Source organism: Rhizophagus irregularis, chromosome 16 (assembly GCF_026210795.1).
Source record: "Rhizophagus irregularis chromosome 16, complete sequence".
Lineage (NCBI taxonomy): Eukaryota > Fungi > Glomeromycota > Glomeromycetes > Glomerales > Glomeraceae > Rhizophagus > Rhizophagus irregularis.
The window spans coordinates 3,749,828-3,771,726 of NC_089444.1; the positions used below are offsets into that span (position 1 = coordinate 3,749,828).

General features: G+C 25.3%; 5 protein-coding genes across 5 annotated transcripts; 2 read left to right on the top strand and 3 right to left on the bottom strand.

Moving 5' to 3' along the window:
• Window positions 1-127: 127 nt before the first annotated feature.
• OCT59_008502 (uncharacterized protein) lies at window positions 128-1,266 on the bottom strand (the record flags this gene model as incomplete). The annotated part of the gene is made up of 3 exons (XM_066142519.1): window positions 128-523; window positions 697-902; window positions 975-1,266. 3 exons carry the CDS (start codon window positions 1,264-1,266, stop codon window positions 128-130), a joined length of 894 nt encoding a protein of 297 aa, XP_065999393.1.
• Window positions 1,267-3,257: 1,991 nt separating this feature from the next.
• OCT59_008503 (uncharacterized protein) lies at window positions 3,258-4,792 on the top strand (the record flags this gene model as incomplete). The annotated part of the gene is made up of 2 exons (XM_066142520.1): window positions 3,258-4,246; window positions 4,390-4,792. The coding sequence occupies 2 exons, from the start codon at window positions 3,258-3,260 to the stop codon at window positions 4,790-4,792; spliced, it is 1,392 nt and encodes a 463-aa protein (XP_065999394.1).
• Window positions 4,793-6,716: 1,924 nt separating this feature from the next.
• Window positions 6,717-7,319, top strand: OCT59_008504 (uncharacterized protein; the record flags this gene model as incomplete). The annotated part of the gene is made up of 1 exon (XM_066142521.1): window positions 6,717-7,319. One exon carries the CDS (start codon window positions 6,717-6,719, stop codon window positions 7,317-7,319), a length of 603 nt encoding a protein of 200 aa, XP_065999395.1.
• Window positions 7,320-12,566: 5,247 nt separating this feature from the next.
• On the bottom strand, window positions 12,567-12,846 carry OCT59_008505 (uncharacterized protein; the record flags this gene model as incomplete). The annotated part of the gene is made up of 2 exons (XM_066142522.1): window positions 12,567-12,569; window positions 12,649-12,846. 2 exons carry the CDS (start codon window positions 12,844-12,846, stop codon window positions 12,567-12,569), a joined length of 201 nt encoding a protein of 66 aa, XP_065999396.1.
• A 3,745-nt stretch (window positions 12,847-16,591) lies between these two features.
• Window positions 16,592-21,217, bottom strand: OCT59_008506 (uncharacterized protein; the record flags this gene model as incomplete). The annotated part of the gene is made up of 10 exons (XM_066142523.1): window positions 16,592-17,631; window positions 17,702-18,085; window positions 18,154-18,180; window positions 18,352-18,522; window positions 18,600-18,983; window positions 19,050-19,433; window positions 19,499-19,876; window positions 19,945-20,310; window positions 20,379-20,792; window positions 20,861-21,217. 10 exons carry the CDS (start codon window positions 21,215-21,217, stop codon window positions 16,756-16,758), a joined length of 3,741 nt encoding a protein of 1,246 aa, XP_065999397.1. The 3' UTR covers window positions 16,592-16,755.
• Window positions 21,218-21,899: the final 682 nt, after the last annotated feature.

Here is a 21,899-nt window from a genome sequence, read left to right on the forward strand (position 1 = left end):
TTCATCATTAATCCCTTTCAATTTTAATGTATTTTCATTTTCATTACCATTAACTCCATCTGGATTTATGATTAGCTTATAGTCAACTTTTTCATGAGAATCTTTTTCAAATAATATTTTCCAATTGTTATAACAATATATATATTTTAGTAATCCATTGATTATTATTATAATAACAATATAAATATGCTTTGTTATCCTTAAATTCAATATGAACAAAACGATCATTAAAATCAATATTTGGATCATTCTCAGATTTAAACGCAGTATATAACTCATTAATGTTAGTATTTTTTTTTAATTTTTTTTTCCAAGAATGAATACTGATGTCATCATTTGATATTGTGATGATGTATTCGTCTTTATCATCATGAATGATACCAAAATCTTGAACTAATGTTGAATGATCAATAACCCCGATTGGAACATAAATGTTATTGTTATTAGAATAAATATAAAGGGTACCATTAATATTTATAACTGTTATATTTTTAGAAAATTTTAACATGATTTTTTCTTTTTCCTATTAATATAAAATAATCAGAAATAAATAACATTTTCATCAAGTAGTATTTTCCAATATTGAAATGTATATATACCAAATAGAACTTTCAAATAATGAATTTTAGATAATTGCAATAAATCTAATATAAATAAATTATTATCTACAAAAACAAGTAACTTATCATTAATTACTCCATCAAAAATTTTGTCCTCCTTATTCAATTTATGTTCAGCCTTACGCTTTCGACCATCAGAAGAGTAAATTGAAATGGCACGTTTATGATATGCTACTATATCTCCGTTTGAAAGAAAGTCATATTTCGCATCGCGATTGCCTTTCATTTTATAATCATGTTTTATGATACTACACGGTTTTTGATTCATATCATAGATAGATTCTGTATTATGACAAGAATGATTAATGAAATTTTAAAACATCAATATAATTTATCATTTGAAAATCAATTTACCTCCGTCTAATATGATAATTTTCTCGTCTGAGACTTTAAAACTTATAGAACGAAAGAGAGACGGACTCGAATCATATTTTAATGATATTTTACCATCATCATTACTATCATTGCTCCAACTAATATAAGTCCCGTCATCCTGACTATAAGTAACAATGCATTTTGATTGTGGAGAAATGGCCATTTTAGTTACTGAATTACCATTATGTGCATTATATGGTAAGTTTACGGTGTCTCTAGTGTCTATAGATATAGGGTCTATAGTTATGGCTACCTCTTTAATTTGACTCATTTAAAATTTTGAACGTCCAGCTTTTTAAATGATTACCGTAAATTTTGGGGAAAAATATATATATATTTCGTAAAAAATGAGAAAAGGTCATATATCTTTTAAATTTTACAAATTGGTTTGTTTGGTTTGTTTATATGTACGCCACTATGCCAAGATTTCACAAAAAAAAAATTGTATTGAAAATGAATTCGACTTATTGCCGTTTTCAGAAATGTTGACATTAGAATGTCGATCATTTCTATAAATCGAACACACCGAACACACACCGAACACAGCAATTAAAATTAAAAAAAAACAAATTTTCCTTTAAAAAAAGCAAAATTAAAACTTTAGTAATATATTTTTAGGTAGTGTGCATAAAAAAATGTATAAAAATTATATTATTTGCATATATGTATTCACTTGTATTTGCTTGTATTTGCCAATGTTCGGTGTGTTCGGTGTGTTCGTTTGTGTTCGGTGTGTGTTCGGTACAAATTTTCATATTTTCAATTTTATTCATATCTAAAAAGTGACAAAAATAGTTTTTATATAAAGTTATGCATGAATACTTCAAGTTTGCATAATTTTTTGTATGTGTTCACGGTGTGTTCGGTGTGTTCGGTATAAAATGGTCAAAATTTCAGATTGTCAACATTTCTGAAAACGGCAATAATGCAGAAGTAATGAGTAATGTGAAAATTCAATGTCCGTTTTGTCCATTTTCAATAAATGCCCATTCTTTTTTTTTGGATAAATAAGTATAAAAATATTAGTATACAATATAAATTAAATAAAAAATATGTCAAAAAAAAAATTAAAATTTTGATCAACGGAGATTGTAAGACCTACGCCCGTAGTAACACGCAGTCTTAACAAAAATGATGTTTTATTAATAATATAAAGTTTCTCAAATATAATGCTTGGTTTGATAATAATGTAATACTAAAATTATAAAAATAGAATTCAAAAAAAATCTTAATCAAATATTTCCCTTTTTTATACTAAAATAATTTTTGTAAAAATAGATTCCAAGTGTTTTGAATGTCCCTTTTTCTTATTTTATCAAAATGATTTTTGTCATAATAAATCCTAAGTCCAAAAATGTGTCCTACAGTAGGCGATCAAAAGTATACGGACATTTTTTAATCGACCATGTTCAAATATAAAATCATTGAATTATTCCTAAAATTGCGAATTCTAAATGAGAGCTGAATATCAAAAATAATTCAATGATTTTATATTTGAACATGGTCGACAATGCAAGGATTTGTTTAAAACTTTGTAAAATTCAAAACATTAGTCAATATACGTCAAAATTCAAATTACGGCTCAGGATTATCACAAAATACTATGAAAATGCAATAAAAATTTCAGAATAAAATCTTTGAAATGCAATATCTCGGCTTCTAGTGATTGGATTTATGCAATTTTAGGCTTGTTTAAAAGCTCTTAACTCAACATATCCAATGATATAAAAAAACCGCATTATTTGGATGGGTAAGTGGGAAGATATAACGTTTTTAAAGTTTGCCCCGCTGACCATTAATAAATTTCTTTCCATTTCTCGCGAATTGCGAATTAAACTTACAAAATTTATACATGTTTCACTATATATAATTCTTAAACAACAATGGTTTTCGTTCCATAGCTTAATTAAATCTGTGCGAAGCATGTTACACACAATTAGTCAGAATGAATTATAGTTTTATCAAAATTTACTTATATAGTTTAAATGGTGATTTAAACAAAATTAAGTGGATATAAAATTATTCAGTCTTGATAAATTGTAGATACACGCATTGTCATTAATAAAGTTTTATAATGTCTTATGCAATAATTGCTACAATTAATGGAATTTAATGCCCATTAGTAAAAGTTACGCCTAATTATCTAAACATTTACACACTATTAATCAGAATGAATTGTATGCAATATTGAATTTGGAATCATATATAATTTACCCAGCTCGACATAATAATAAATTTGATACCCTTCCCTTCAATTACAACATGTCGTGCTCAAAAATATTATTAGGAGATTTACCTGAATTAACATATGAAATTATAAAATATTTTCAGAATGATTATTCAAATTTACTTGATTATTCAACTTTACATTCATGCATTTTAGTTAACAGATTATGGTGTCGTATAGCAATTCCATTATTATGGGAAAATCCATTTTCAATTCCTAATCGTAACTATAATAAAATGATTGAAATTTACTTGTATAATTTAAATGATGATGTTAAAACAAAATTATATGAATATAAAATTATTAATAATTCATTATCATCAAGGAATATAATGTTTAACTATGTAAAGTTTTTAAAATATTTGAATATATGTAGGTATATGTTTTACGTTGAGAAGTGGTCTGATGATGCTACTAGTACAAAACATTTTGAACAAAATTTTATGAGATTAGTTCATATGTCACTATTTAAAATTTTTATTGAAAATGGGGTAAATTTACGTACTCTTGAAATTGAGATAGGTACTTTAGATATTCATTGTTATGATTATCAAAATATTCTTAAGTTAATTTTACAAAATCAAAATTTTATTCACAATATTGGAAATTTGCAACTTAATATCGTCGATAATATAGAAAATATGGTAACTAATAACCATGTATTGCAAATAATTCATTTACATCAAAATCTTAAGAAAATTAAAATATGTAATAATGATGAATCTTTATATCAACCATTATTATTATCAAAAGATCATAATTGTTCAAATACCTTAAATACAATCATTTTCCTTTATGTCGAATTCAAATTTATAAATTATCTTAATGAAGTATTTGAGCAATTAAATGTTTTAGAATCTGTTCATATTGTTAAATGTTCTTCCTTGAATAACTTTATTCAACAAATTATTAATTTAACCAAACCATTTAAATTAAAATCTTTAATTTTATATGAGGTCCCACAAATTGAAACATTGCAACAATTATTGCAAAAATCTGGTAATTATTTAGAAAATTTCGGCGGGTATGATATTTGTTTAAATGATGATATACTACCACAATTATTAAAATATTGTGATAATATCAATTTTCTTTATTTTCATGGATATGTAAAAAGTGAAATTTTTACTTATAAAGTGATCAATTTAATTGAAAATATTAACAAAGTCTCAATTATCTTTCAATGATCATATGGGAAGAATACCCTTTAACTGGTTCATTCATATTAAAAAATCTAGGACAAATTCTCCCTTCTAAGTTAGAATACCTAAGTTTGGTACTTAACGTTAAAGAAAGTGATTTTAGGGCATTCTTAGAAAATTCTCAAGGTGTTTTTGTTAATAAATTGTCAATAGAACTAAGAAGGGGTAGTGATGATTCTTTACATTACATAAAGGAATATATTATGAAGGAAAAAAGAGTCAAGTATTTGGCTATTAAGGATAATGAAAATAATAAAGAATTGTTTGATTTGAAAGAAGAATTGAGGGAATTCGAGTTACATAATATTAGAGTTCGAAGACATAGGGATTTATTTATTTCTGACTTAAGTGACTTTATATGGAGTTAAAGAATATTTGATTAATTATAGTAAATATAGATGAATAATCATAAATTACAACTGATTGATTAAAGTTGCTTTAAAACTTACTTTTCTAAAACAAATTATTTATTTATTATAGAGATTTTTTTGTGTCCATGACAAATATATAAATATTAAATCCATTTTCAGAAATGGGCTGATTTCAAATAGACTGGTTCTTCATTCAGGACCAGTCCAGAATCGTCTTTGATTATTATAAAAATTAAAGATGGATGAGTTTGTCCGTGATTATCTAAAATGTTTTTTCTGTTACCGTAGCTTGATTTTTGAATAATTATAATCTCACACGATTAAATAAAAATTAAAAATGTTGAATGATTAATTCTAATAAATTAAAATGTTTAAATAATTAAATTAGAATAAATAGAATAAATAATAAATTTATTTTATAACTAGCTGTAGTTTGTTGCGTTGCAACAGGATTAAATGAGTTTATTGAATAAATATGCTTTGTATGATCTTTTTTAGTTAGAATAAGTATATATTTTTTTTACTTAAAAATAAAAAACATGTTAATATTATATATAGGATCTAATTTATCTATATATAAAACAAAAAATTTTATTATTATATTGATTTAAAGAAATATTCTATTTTGATTATATCGCCGATCTAAACCTAAGAGGTAAAAAAACGAAAAAAATAAAAAATAGAAAAATAAAGTAAAAAATCACGCTTACCGTAAGACCATCTAATTGGTCCAATCATAGATCTAAGCCTAAGGATGAAATAAATAATAACGATAATATACTTCTACATATATAGTAAGTTAATAAAAAAAAATATGTTATTATAAGATAATATTTTACCTAATTATATTACTTCTCATACAAAAAATAAATAAGTCATTTGATTCATACATAATTTTATAAATGTTCTTTTGACTAAAGTTATCTCCTGAATTATTTTAATATTTATTTAAACAAAAAAGTCAAATTTGACCTACTATAACGTAATACAATTAATATTAAGACCAAATTATTAATCCTAAATGGTCATCAACCATTTTGTCTACCTTTCTAAAATATAAAAATCAAAAAAATTCTTTAATATTACATAACACAATTACCAATCTATTTAATAAAATTGGTCATCTATTAATTGCCAGTTTTGGATGTGAAGTTAAAAATATTTGGTAAGTGTAATTGTAACCCACTAACAGGTTTCCGTTCCATAGAACTGCGCCTAATTATTGAAACATGTTACACACAATTAATCAGAAATCATCACTCATATAAATTACCCAGTTCGGTATAATAATAAAAATTTGATACTTCCTCCCTTTTTCAATTACAATATGTCATGTTCAAAAATATTTTCAGAAGATTTACCTGAATTAACATATGAAGTTATAAAATATTTTCAGAATGATTATTCAACTTTATATTCATGCATTTTAATTAACAGATTATGGTGTCGTTTAGCGATTCCATTATTATGGGATAATCCATTTTCAATTTGTACCAAAAACAATAATTTTATTGAAATTTATTTACATAATAATTTAGATTTTATAACAAAATTAAATGAATACAAATTTTATATTAATAATTCATTATCTACGAATACACTGTTCAATTATCCTAGTTTTTTAAAATATTTGAATACCATATAATTTTATCACTTCTGTTGTTATATGGGTTAATTCTGTTATTAGACATTCAAAATTCGGAGTTAGAAATCTTTTTAAAGCTTTTGATTCGGTATCTAAGTTAATATTTAAAATTTTTATTGAAAATGAAATAAAATTACATACTCTTGAAATTGAGATCTCAGATATTTATTATAGTTATAGTGCATATCTTAACGAAATTCTTTAATTTTACAAAATCAAAATTTTATTCACTATATTGGAAATTTGAAGCTTTATATCAACAATTATGATGAAAATATGGATCATGTATTACAAATAACTCATTTACATCAAAATCTTAAGAAAATTTTAATATGTAATAATTATACATCTTTATATCAATCATTATTATTATCAAAAGATTATAATTGTTCAAATACCTTGAATACAATTACTTTCTATTACGTCGATTTTAGAGTAATAATCAATCTTGATAAAGTATTTGGACAATTAAATGTATTAGAATCTGTTCATATTATTAATTGTTCATCTTTGGAACAAATTATTAATTTATCCAAACCATTTAAATTGAAATCTTTAATTTTAAATAAGGTACTACAATTTGAATCATTGCAACAATTATTACTAAAATCTGGTGATTATTTGGAAAATTTCGGTTTGGGATTTGGTTATGGTCTATCATCAAGACAAGTATTGTTAGGATTAATTATAAAGTATTGTAAGAATATCAAATTTCTTGATTTATGTGAATTTGAAACCCAGATTACTTATAAAATATTGGATTTAATTGAAAATATTAAACAAAATCTTAATTATCTTTCAATCAATATACAGGAAGATAATCATTTAATAAATGGTAGTTCAATCATATTAAAATCTAGGACAAGCTCTCCCTTCTAAATTAGAATACCTAAGTTTGGTACTTAACGTTAAAGAAAGTGATTTTAAGGCATTCTTAGAAAATTCTCAAGATGTTTTTATTAATAAATTATTAATAAAACTACAAAGAGGTAGTGATGATATTTCACATTATATAAAGGAATATATTATGAAGGGAGAAAGAGTTAAATATTTGGCTATTAAGGGTTGTGGGTTTTTGTGTGGGCGGTGGGTGGTGTGTATGTTTGTTACTTCCTTGCTCTTTCCTCTTCCCTTCTCTCGCTTTTCTTTCTCTTTCAGTTTTCCCGCCTTTCCCTTTTAATTTCCCTTTCCCGTTCGTTTTCCCTTTCCCACTCGCCTTCTCGTTTTTCCCTTTTCCTCTCGTTTTCCCTTTCCCTTTCGTTTTCCCTTTCCCTTTCGTTTTCCCTTTGCTTCTCGTTTTCCCTTTGCCTCCTTTCGCCTTCCTTTCCTCCCCGATCAATGTTGCTGCATTTTAACATGGTGATCAGGTGTCACAAGTTTTTTAAAAGACTTGGCAAGTCAGCAACAAATTGTAATTACATATTATAAGTCATAAATCGATTTGTTCATTTAAATTAATTGATTTCATATAAACATGACTAAATAAATAATTTGATATATATATATATACACACACATATATATATATATTTTTAAAAAAAAAAACTATATTGCATCTTTATTAGAAATAAAATTCAATAAGAACGACATTCTCTCTAAAAGATACCTTGAGTGAGCCCGTGCTTTCACGTGACACCCTCTTCTACAGAGTTTTCGTAATCTAAATAATAAAATATACAAAACGAAACAAAAATATAAAAAAAAAACCTACACTTTCCTAAAGACCTAGATAAATTTTAAACTAAATAAAAGAAAAACCTACATCTAAGACTTTTGTATGTAAAGAAGATCGGATTTGACTACATTAATCTAATTAAATCTAGTGCTAAAATCTAATCTAGATCTCTACTAATATCCTAGACAGTTATTAAGATAAAAAAATAAATTTAAAAACATTACGATCGAACATATAAATTTTATTTCTACTTTGATATCGGAATAATTTTTTACGTGAAATCACGTGACTTCGATTAATAAATATTAGATGTTCGTTCAAACGTTTCCTTTCTCACTTCACTTTTTCTTTTTCTTCTCTTTCCTGTCATTATTATTCGTAGGCTTGCTCGGTGAGACTAATCCTTTCTCTTGCGCTTTTTTTATCCAATCTTGCCATTTATCTTGGTCATTTTCTAATTCTTCTGCACTCCAGCTCCTGGATGTTGATGATTCGAAATTCGGCTTTTTGTCTCCAACTTCTTTCTTATCCTGATAGCGGTTTTCATTCTTCAATCTTTGTTTAAAATCATTATTCAGCGTAGTATATTCCATCATAATTTGGTTTTGTTCCGCCAAACCGATAATTTTTGTCCTAAACGAAAAAATTATTTTCTTTCCTGAGTAAATAACGCAACGGACTTTAACGGTTACAATTTTCTTAGTATATACTAATATTGAAAGAATTGCAATATGATATCTAATCATTACAGTATATTCATGTCTTTTACTTAGCAATAAAAACTTGTGAATAAATGGTGCGGATTTAATGAAAGAATCCTGCCAAGCAATGTTACACAACATTCAAAAGATGATTGATGAATCAACTGAAGGAATTGATCTTTTTATAGAAACAATATCTATTGTTGATAAATGTTGTTTTAGGTGCACAATAAACATTTGGATCTATTTAACGTTTTAAACAATGATTTTTTTTTGGAAGCAAGTACAGGCGTACAACCATATCAAGAAATATCAAGACTAGGCTGTGTCAATGCGATTAATTGTAAGTCACGTGATACTCGTATGCAATAAAAAGTCTAACCTTTTTTAAATACAGACAAGGTAAATTAAGCATATGATAGTATATCACAAATTTTATTTTACTAATTAATTGAAATTTAAAATTTGTACAGTATAAAAAAAATAAAGTTACATTTATCAATACATATAGGAATATAAAGTAAATGAAAATACACTTGCTCAGTATGTTAACATGATAATTATATCAATATAATGAATTGAATTTTTTATTTTTTATGTAGTGTTTATCATCGATAAATACACTTATGATAGATAACCTTTTGTTATGTAAAAGTACGCTGAAAAAGACATTTCTTGGTGAGAAAATACAGAAATGTATACTAATATAATTTGGAGAACTGACATTAGAACCAATTATTGCAGTGGATCAATATACAAGTTCATATGTAAATGATGTAATATAAGTTTTAATTTTGGGAAAGAAAATGTTATTGTTTCGACGCTCTTAAAGGCTATTTTTAAAGATTTTCATTAAAGCAATCCAAAATATCATTAGAAATATTTATAAATGAATCATTCTTTTTAATGTTAAATTTGTATTTGCATTATTAAAATATAATGAATAAGTAAAAAACTAATAATAATTTTTTCTTGCATTGGTCGTACTCAAAGTAATGTTTCCATGATAAAAGCTTAAATGATCAAAATGTTATATCCTTTTATCAAAATAAAACAATTTATATAGTTTTAACAGGTTTAATATCATTCGATTATCGTAATTTTTGAAAGTTTTATAGTTAGATTTACATTACACAGATTTCTAAAACAGTGTTCGGAAATGACCTGGTCATTTGACTATTTAAATGATTTATGAAATCATTTGTCATTATTCATAATCATTTGTCATTTGGTCTTTTCAATTATTTGATTTTGATTGGCTAATATTTATCACTTAAATAATCATGTGACTATAATTAAAAAATAATTAGGCAAAAATCATAATGCTGGCCAACATTACATTCAAATGACCAAGGTCATTTGTCATTTGAGCATTGAAATGACATGTCATTTGTCATCATTTGATCATTTCAAGTCATTTGCCGAACACTGTTCTAAAATGGGATAGTTTGTTTAACTGCTGGAGAATGACGATATATATTATAAATTTGTAAACGTCCTTCCACAAAAATCACCACTATTTCCTTTTGAGTAATCTCCACATCACGTTATTTTCTTTTTGAACCTCTGAAAAATATCTTTGCGGATAATAATTTAACTGCTATTAGTTCTTTTATCTCTTATTGTATTAATTGTAAAAGAAAATATTGATGTGACAAAGCTAACAAGTTATAATTTATTTTTTCTATGATCACTGGATTATGATAAATTGATGCAATTTATAATATTTGCATTTATAATGCTGACCAAATTTACAAAAACGGACATTAATGTCCGTTTTTATAATTCCGGCCAAATTTTGCTGGGCGAAATTATCTTAATTCCGGCCAAATTAATGTGTAACCTTAAAAAAATTTTTGCCTTTTTTATAGTTACAAGGTGGTACAAAATGTACATTAATGCAATCCTTGACCATGAGTTTATAAGTAAATATCCGGTCAAAAGTTATAAAATTGCCTTATTTGTAATTAAATGTTGGTAAGTTGTTTGGACCAATCAGATCTCGTGGGCTAATCTGGCCCATGGGCAGTTTATAAGCTAGGATGTAGTGCACGCCCACTTAGCTTAGAAACTATGCCGATCATTTGGCTGGGGTGAAAATTTGAGATGAACTCCGAGAAATATATAAATAGGTAACACAGAGCAGAATTACGTAATTCGGCTGGAATTATCCAAAAAAGGAAGGATCTACACATTCTCTAATTCTTTTTGGCCCCAATATTCGCATTGATATGTTTGGTCATTTTGCGAAAAAAAATTTGAACCATGTAATATATATAATCACCAATTTAAGTTCGTTTAACTTTACTTTTGGCTAATAATCATAAAAAAACAGTGTCATATGACGATGAGACAATATCATGTGTCATTTTTTTTTTTACTCTGAAATTTTCGATATTTACTGTCTGTCCAACATGATGTTAAACATACTTTCGAATTGGCGAGGATTTATTATAAAATTAATAAAAGTTTCTGATTTCCTGTATTATTTTTTGAGTCATGTGACAAAATTCTGGATATCGTGTCATCATGTTTTTAAATAAGCATGGCATTAATAAATTATAAAATCCTTTAAAAAAATTTACAAAATAAAAATCCGAAGTAATTAAGATGATTAAGTATTACTATTAATATTCGTATTTAATACTTATTAAAGTTATGGCGTAATTAGGTATTAAATAAATGGGTTATTATCCGAAGGATGATAACCCATCAACCCATTTGTTTATTACTAAGCTTTTTTATCATCCTGGACACGGGCATCTGATCATCATATAAAATAGACTATTTTAGACTTTTGTGTATTTGTGTATTTGTCAGCTTGACGAAACTTTTTTTTTCTTCGTGACTCTTGATTTAGAAGGAATGAAAGTTCATATCACTAATTGTAATGTAACTATAAATATTAGTAAAACTGAACGTGAATGTATTAAAATATATTATAATAATAGCAAACCAATAAAAATCAATAAATTGTAACTATTCAATTAAACTATAACTACTATAGCTTATCATACTGGTTACATAGTTTATAAACGGCAAAAAAAAATAATAGATGCCCATTAGTGGTCAGGTGATAAATTTTATTATAACACGAATAAACTAAAAATGGAAAGTTATAATAAAGTATCTATTTTTGAGTAAAATAGAAAAGTTTAGGACTTTGCAAGTAAATTCAATTAATAATAACCAATTTAAAATCTCCTTTCGACCATATAAGGTAATAGCAAGTTTATTAAGTTTATTGTTCAAGTATTCATGTTCTTTAGTAGTAATAAATTGAAGGATTAAAAATTTATGCAAATTTTTCTTAAAATTTTATTATATTATGATAAAATGTTATTATATTAAAATTAATTGTTATTATTGTATTAATATATGACAAATTATATTAACATGTATTTTGTACATAGCTGATACGTTCTTCCAGGATCGGCGTGATCCTAAGGAGCTGCATAATAATCTGAGTTAAGAAAATTTGTGCAAATATTCTCAATTAATTTTAACATATTTTGATAGTCATTGTATTAAAAAATAATAAATGGACTGTACAAAAATAAAAAAAATTATTTACGCAAATAATTAATTATAATGAGATTACATCTCAATACCAAATAAAGCTTTCTCCACGTATGCGATTTTATTATTTTAGTAGACGACAAAATTTGATAAACCTCCTATAATATTTATAATATTCTAAATATGTAAGAAGTTCCTTAACGTCCTCATGTGTCTTATTTCCTATTACACTTACTAAATTAAAAAGTTTAAAATATTTCAATACAATTTCAATACATGCTCGGGAACTTTTGTACATAAAAGAATCATTTACCTCTTCTTCAGAATCATCAGCTATTTTTGGATCACCTGCGTTATCAATAATCGATCCATTGTTTGAAACCAGTTGAAGCCACTCAATAAAAATGCCTGACGTTATCCAGTTGGCACAGTAAGTTATAGGAAGTGCTGATTTGTTTAACATTTTAAGACAACGTGGATTTTTAATGTTTTTTTTAGAGGAAGTTATCATTTTAATATAAATAAAGTTTTTTTATTGTTTTTTTTTTTGGTTTTTTAACGAAATTTATATTTTTTAACTTTCATTTATTTATTAAAAAAATATGATGTTGTACTCTTTTAAAAAAAAGAATGTCGATATATTTTTTTTTAAAAAAAGTGACAAAATATACTTTTTTAAAAAAAAAATAAAAAATGATGAAAATACTTTTATTAAAATAAGAAAAAAAAACGATTTTTTCTAAAAAAAAAAAGGTTACGAAGCAAATTATTTATTTTTGAAAAAAATGTAAATAACTTAATTTTTTTCGTCCAGAAACTTTACCCATATTAAAAGTTTGATTTGGCACCATTAAGAAAAATAATTTTGTTTCATCCGTTTTATAAATATCTTCTCCATCATAACTTTGATAAAAGCCTCTGCAATCACGAACATTCTCCAGGTAAAAAAGTTTGCTTTGTTAAGTTCATTTCTTTGCTTATTTATATACCGCGCATTTTATTTCATTTTCAATTTTCAATGATTTCGCAAATTTTATATATACCCTTTTCTTGCAACATTATATCACTTAAAGAAATGTCAGCAGCTACAGCCTGTATGAGACGTTTGAGCATTGGTATAGAAGACTTGTAAGCCATTTACTTCAGCCAGGGTATCAGCCTATTTTATATTTGGATTAGTTTCTACATATTTATTTACAATTTTCTTTTTTTTGCATCAAAGCTAATTGGCATTTAATAAAGAAATAGAAAAAAGATAGGTAACTTATAGGAAACCAAAATACATTTATTTATTAACAGTTAAGGTACTACATTAATTTCGTTGTTTTAATAAATTTAGATGTAATTCGTGATTTTACTATTCATATAAATTGATATGATCAAACTTTATCAAACCAAAACTTGATTAATCGACTATCGTTCTTGTGACTAATACCGATATTCAGAAAAATCCAGTTACATGTTTTTATTTCGAGTCCTGGTTGATTTAGTTTCGGACTCGAATTTAACTTGATTTCAGTAATATTTTACTAGTAAAATAATATATAGAGAGAAAATATTCTACAATATGCATAGGTTATTTCTTTTTATATCCCCAATTTTGTTATTGTACTTCATGGCCAGAATTAAGGAAAATTTGACCAAGAGTTATCACGTGTCATTGCATAATGTTGGCCGGAGGGGTACAAATAACAAAAATGGGGATACGAATAACTATCGCCATTAATTATATTGCTACATCATGGTATTCGGATTTGTTAGTTTAAAATTGAAATTCTTTTACAAGTGAGGATGTGAATAATATAAATGATAAGGATTCTACAGAAGATATAGAAGAATCTAATTTTGAAGGATTGGAATATATCTTTAACAATTTACCAGAAGCAAATAAGGTACAAGAATATTTACTACAACTTTGATTTTTCAATTCCAACAGAAGATCATTTATCTGAAGAGTGTACAATAGTGTGTCAATCTGTTAATTAATCGGATAAACGGATATTAAATTTATCCAAATACTGTATCTGCGTTATCAGACTAATTAAATCATCTTCATATTAGATAACCAACCCGCAGTATAGTCTGTGTGCCACAGACCATAATTATCCAATTATCCGATTATTCAATAAGTAAACGGATATTTTGGTATGTAACACCTAGTTTTTGTTAATACCAGATTATACTGCGGAATAGTCATCTAATTTAAACTTAGTTTGAAAATGTAGATTTTTGGATAAATCCAATATCCGTTTATCCGATAACTTAACGGATTAACAATTGTACAATTTTAAAGAAATGGAAGTTGAATATGAAGATACTGTACATCTGATGAAAAGATTAAATAATAATTCCAAGTTTAGTACCAAAGAGTCGTATATCTTTACTGAGCTTTTTTTAATGATTTTTTGATGGTTACGTTGGCCCGATAACGTCAATCATTAGTAATAACATGGAAGAAATTAGAAATTTTGTGGCGCAGTGCCAATCAAGAATTTAGAATTACGAATTACGTGAGAGTTTGTCAGTACAAAAAAATTGTTTAGCCGACCATTTTTGTAAAATGCTAAAATTTTATTTATTTATTTTTATTATCAAAGTGAACGGGTAAACAGGGATCAGTACAGAATACATGGATACTTGATACAAGAATTGTAAAGTAGTACAAAAACAAACTGATAAACCAACCAGCTGACTAAGTTACAGGTTTACCAAGATGGAAAAATATATAATTAATGAAGTATTTCGTTTTACCAAATATATATATATATACAGTATATATAAACCCTTCAGAAATCTAAAAACATGCATTGCTAAAGGTGAAATTATCCTTAAAAAAAGGGATAACTGCTAACTAGTAAAAACAAGAGAGAAAATAATAACGTTAAGCGTTATTGATGGAAACTAATTTTGATTTCTATTTGTCATCTGAAGCAGATGGATAACTCTTTGTTAACCGGTCTTTCAGTTTTATCACATGCAATTTTATTATTTTTATAAAGTCTGTGTTTTAGTAGATTGAATAGCTCTTAGTTTACTGTAATTTCTAAATTTCTCTGTATAAAGAAATCATTTATAGTTAGATTTTACATTATACAAATTTCCAAAATGGGACATAATATAAAGTTCTATTTACGGAATTTATGGAATACTGATCGCATTCCATTCACGTTTCTGTCCGGAGCAAAGGCTGCAAAGTAAACTATCTTTGGTTACGAAATTATAAATTTTATTTTCAACTGCAAAACATGAATATTTTACAGTTTTATTTTTTTTTACAATTAATACATAAAAGGATAAAAGTTTGATAATTGTTGATCACATGCGTACTGCGGCCCTACAGTTACGACAGGCTTTTAACGATTACCTTATTCTAGTTAATAATTGTCAATAAATGTTTATCATAAAAAGTCTATAAATTAAAATATTAATTTCACAAATTCTTTTTTCTTTAATAATAAATATTTTTCCGATTTATTATAGTATTTTTGTTAACATTTCCTGAGTAGACATTTAAGTTTATTATTAGAATAAATTATTGAAGTTACAAAACCAACTATTATTACGCCACATCTATTACATAATAAAACATATAAATATATAGTACGTGGAGAGCAATATCACTTATTTTAAATTTTTCCACGTCAGTCACCCATTAATTTATGTAAGTGATATTGTAATATTATTGTCGTAAGACCTGGCCTTTTTTTTATCAATAGTCTATATAAAAGTTTTATTTTAATATTTTTTTTTAAATTTAAATGAAGATTCTATTAAAAGTTTTTACAAGGAAATACTTTTAGTAATTGTAATATTATAACAATAATAAATATAAGTAACCGTACCGTACAATAATATTAATAATATTGTCATCATTTTAGTTAGAACCTTTTAGTTTATATTCAATCCAATTTATATTATTAGGGCAATATTTTAGTTCAAAACCTAGAAGATGAAGGCAAAATTATTTATTTTTCATTTAAATAATAAAAGAAATCCAACTAACAACAATTAACAACAATTATTATATCACTTATCTTAAATAGATCTTTGTGTTGGTTGAGAATGAAAGTAATTATCAAGATAAAGAGTTATTTATTTTTGATGATATAACAATAGCTTGAACTTAAAAAACTTTGTTATTAAAAATACATTTAATAATTAATATCTTAAAGTATTAATTATTGTATCAAGATGAAGATAAAAAGAGTTAATATTTAAATTTAAGCTTTATTTTTTTTTCATTATTCTACCGTCATAAAATGTTATTATAAGCTGATTTATTTATTTATAATAAACTTACATTAGTACTTTATAGTAGTACTTATACAGTGTCAAATAAAACTATGTATTTCATTACAAATAAATATTCTATAAAATGTTTAAAAATATCAAATTGAGCAAAATAATAAAATTTGTAAAATTAATCATTTAACGATGTTGCTTGTTTTGTATTATCAGTAATTGCACAATCTAAACATTCAGAATGATTATTGAGGCTTTTAGTAAAAGGATTAAGTAATCGAGATGTATAAACAGCTTGAGGATGGGTAGTTATTTGTTTATCTTCATTTAAAGAAGAGAGTTGTGAATCTCTATAATTTTCCGCTTCTTCAATTTCAGATTTTTTGAAAGTAACTGACCAAATTGATTCACTAAATTCAGTTATATTGGGTCTATTTTCTGGTGTTGAATCCCAACACTTTTTCATTAAATCAATATAACTTTTTGGTGCCTTAGGGACGTTTATTTCAGGTCTAATTCCATCACAAATACCTAATGCTAAAAGATGATCATGTGCACAATCGTCAAAAGGTTGTCTTCCAGTTGCTACAAAATACATAACCATACCTAAACTATAAATATCTGCTGCTTGAGTATAAGGATTTCCTCTTAATACTTCAGGAGCTATATAAGGCATAACTCCATAAATATTATTTTGATTGATATCACCAACTTTTCTACATAATCCCATATCTAAAATATATGTTTTGTTGACATACGTTTCAATGTAAGGAGCATTAAACAATATATTTCCTATATGAAAATCATGATGAACCATCTGTTTTTCATGAATTTCTTTAAGACTATTTGCAATATAATATAATGTTTGAACTCTATTTTTCCAATCAAAACATTTATAATTTTCATTTATATTTAACCAATTATTAAAATTTCCACCTTCTGCATATTGAAGAACAATAATATAATTTTTTGTATTTGGATCTTGAGATATTCCATATACTTTTAGAATTTTACTATTATTGTAATAAACTTCTTTAGTTGAATATGCCTTTATCTATTAAAAATTTATAATATAAATATAAGTATATTGAAAAATAATTGAAAAATTTGCAAGAATTTCATACCTCATTCAATAATTCATTAGTGAGATTTTGTGAGTTGTCCAAACATTTTAGAGCAACTTTTTTATTTGATTCTCTACTATATTTTTCATCTTGGCCTTTTAAATATAATAATGGTCCATCCTTCCATATTGCTGAGTATACTGTAGCAAAGCCACCTTTGTCTATTTCTTTAATTTCATAAAATTGATTATATGGTATCCATTCAAATACTATATCATGATATTCTTTAATAGTTGATTGCATTTCTTGGATAGAATCATCAATTTTTTCATTTCCACTAGCCCAAATCAAAGTATTTTGAATTATAACATAATCATTTGTAATTGGATTCTGAGATATTCCGTATATTTTAAGGGGCAATTGTTTTGTTAATTGTTCTTTAACCTAATATAAGTAAATGAAATAAGTAAGTCATAATAAAAATAAAATTAAAAAATATATAAACGTCATACCTCATTTATTAGAGATACAATAGAATTCTGTGAATAATGTAAGCATTTTATAAAAACTTCTTTATTTGGATTTCTTTTAGAATTCTTATAAATATATGGTCCATTTTTCCATATTGCTGAATAATAAACTGTCATAAAACTATTTTTTCTTGCCTCTTTAATTTCATAGAACTGATTGTATGGTATCCATTCAAATACTATATCAGAATTATTAGTTTTCAATTGCATTTCTTGAATAAAATCATCAATTTTTTCATTTCCACTTATCCAATTAAAAACTAAAATGTAATCATTCGTAATTGGATTTTGAGATATTCCATATATTTTAAAAGAATCATAATCTGATTTTTTTGGTAAAAGTATTTTAACCTAATATACAGTATTAATAAAAGAAGTATTACTAAATAAATTATAATAAAAAATTGAAATATATATAAACATTATACCTTATTTACAAGTGATTCAACAGAATTCTGTGAGTCATGCAAGCATTTTAAAGTAACTTTTTCATTTGAATCTTTTCTATAATAGCCATTATCATAACATAATGGACCATCTTTCCATATTGCTGAATAAATTGTTGTACCATCATCACTTTTGCTTATTTCCTTAATTTCATAAAACAGGTTATATGGTATCCATTCAAATACTATATTAGAATTATTTGTTTTCAATTGCATTTCTTGGATAAAATCATTAATTTTTCCATTTCCACTTGCCCAGATGAAGATATTTTGAACTATGATATAATCATTTGTATCAGGATTTTGAGATATTCCATATACTTTAATAAACTTACAATCTAATTCATCTATTGAAAGTTTTTTAACCTAAATTATAATTTTAAAAGAAATTAATAAGCTATGATAAAAAAAAAATGTATATAAATATCATACCTCATTCATTAGAGATTCAATAGGATTCTGTGAGTTATGTAAGTATTTCAAAGTAACTTCTTCATTTGAATCTTTTCTATAATAGCCATTATCATAACATAATGGACCATTTTTCCATATTGCTGAATAAATTGTTGCATGATCATCATTTTTGCCTATTTCCTTAACTTCATAAAACAGATTATATGGTATCCATTCAAATACTATATCAGAATTATTTGTTTTCAATTGCATTTCTTGGATAAAATCATCAATTTTCCCATTTCCACTCGCCCAGATAAAAATATCCTGAACTATAATATAATCATTTGTAGCTGGATTCTGAGATATTCCGTATATTTTAAAGAACTCACAATCCAATTTTTTTGTTAAATATTCTTTAACCTAAAACATTAATAAAAGAATTAAATAAACCATAAAAAAAAATTAAATACATATAAATATCATACCTCATTCATTAGGGATTCAATGGAATTCTGTGAGTTATGCAAGCATTTTAAAGTAACTTTTTTATTTGAATCTCTTTTATATTCTCCATACCGAAATCGTAGTGGACCATCTTTCCATATTGCTGAATAAATTGTTGTATGATCATTTTTGCCTATTTCCTTAACTTCATAAAACAAGCTATATGGCATCCATTCAAATTCTACATTATTATGGCAACCTTTTATTTTCAATTGCATTTCTTGAATAAAATCATCAATTTTTTCATTTCCACTTGCCCAGATAAAGATGTTTTGAACTATAATATAATCATTTGTATATGGATTTTGAGATATTCCAAAATACTTACAATCCAATTTTTTTATTAAATGTTCATTAACCTAAAACATTAATGGAAGTAATAAATAAGCTATAAAAAAAAAAATTAAAATGTATATAGATATCATACCTCAATCATTAGAGATTCAATAGAATTCTGTGAATCATGCAGGTTTTTTAAAGCGACTTTTCTATTTGGTCTTCTTTTATAATCCTTATAAATATGATTATAATATAATGGACCATTTTTCCATATTGCTGAATAAACTGTCATAGAACTATTTTTGCTTGCCTCTCTAATTTCATAGAGTTGATTGTATGGTATCCATTCAAATATTATATCACTTAATTGTATTTCTTGAATAAAATCATCAATTTTTTTATTTCCACTTGTCCAACTAAAAACTAAAATATAATCATTTGTACATGGGTATTGAGATATTCCATATATTTTAAAAGATTCACAATATAATTTATTTGTTAAAAGTATTTCAACCTATAATATTAATAAAAGAAATAAATAAGTTATAATAAAAAATTAAAATACATATATAAATGTCATACCTCATTTATTAGAGATTCGATAGAATTCTGTGATTTATGCAGGCATTTTAAAGCAACTTCTTTATTTGAATCTTTTCTATAATAGCAAAAATCATAACATAATGGACCATCTTTCCATATTGCCGAATATACTGTCATAGAATCATCACTTTTGCCTGTATCTTTGATATTATTAAACTGACTATATGGTATCCATTCAAAGATCACATTATAATTTTCTTTAATTTCTTTAATTTTTACTTGCATTTCACGAATGAAATCATCAATTTTTTTATTACCGCTCATCCAGTTTATGAGACATATGGAATTATTTTGAACTAAAATATAATCATTTGTATCCGGATTTTGAGAAATACCGTATATTTTAAGTCGATCCTTATGCTTATTTGTATGACTTGTCAAACACTTTGTAGACTAAGAAAAAAAAATGAAAAAGTTAATGTATTATAAATAAATATTAATAATTTTTGAAAAATTTATACCTCATTTATTAGGAATTCAATAGGATATTGTGATTTACATAAGCAATTTAAAGTAACTTTTTTATTTGAGTTTCTAGTATATTTTTTACTCCACCAATTTTTAAATAATGGACCATCCTTCCATATTGCCGAATATATTGTCACAGAATCACTTTTGCTTGTTTCTTTAATTTTATCAAATTGATTATATGGTATCCATTCTAGTACTATATCATGATGGTCCTTTACTTTCAATTGCATTTCTTGAATAAAATTATCAATTAGTTCATTTTCGCTGGAACAGTTTGTAAAATTTTTTATTGAATATTTTAAATGATCTTTATTATCTTCACTATTTTCACTATTTTGAAAAGACATTTTTATTCAAACAGTTTAAAAAGCTTTGTATAAAATTTCATTTAATTTATAAATATTTTATGCAGGGGCGCATCACGAGTACATCATTTCTTTAATTAGAAATATGTAGATCTTTCTTATTAAGTAATGCCAGCCAGAATTTTATTACTATCCTATATTAGAATTATCCAAATTTGAGATGATCTGCATTTTAAATGCAAACGTAATGCAAAATCTTTCTGTATAATAAAAGTCCAAATTTTTGTAAAAAAAAAAAAAAAACTGTACATGTAACTTATATAATTTCATACTAAAGATATCCGACACTCGTGCTAAATGTTTAACTTGGAATTAGTTTATTTAATAGCTATTGTATTTCCATGATTTTTTTGTATTACTTTTTGCATCACATGAGAGTTCACAAGCTTTTTGAACAATTTAGAATTATTTCTAGATATAATGTCATCATTTTTTAATTACAATTATATTTAATGAGGTTACGTACTGTACGTACTGTATCTGTATGTCTTAGAGTTGAATAAAAGCCAGATGTCAAATTTGGATGAACCTTACGTCCTTACGTACTATCTATAAAATTCTGAAGTTATTTAACAAGGGATTTGCTGTTGTCGATCAATGATACTTCTTTATTTACCGCTATTAGCTTAGGAATTGCGAATCTTTCAACTATTACAATATATAA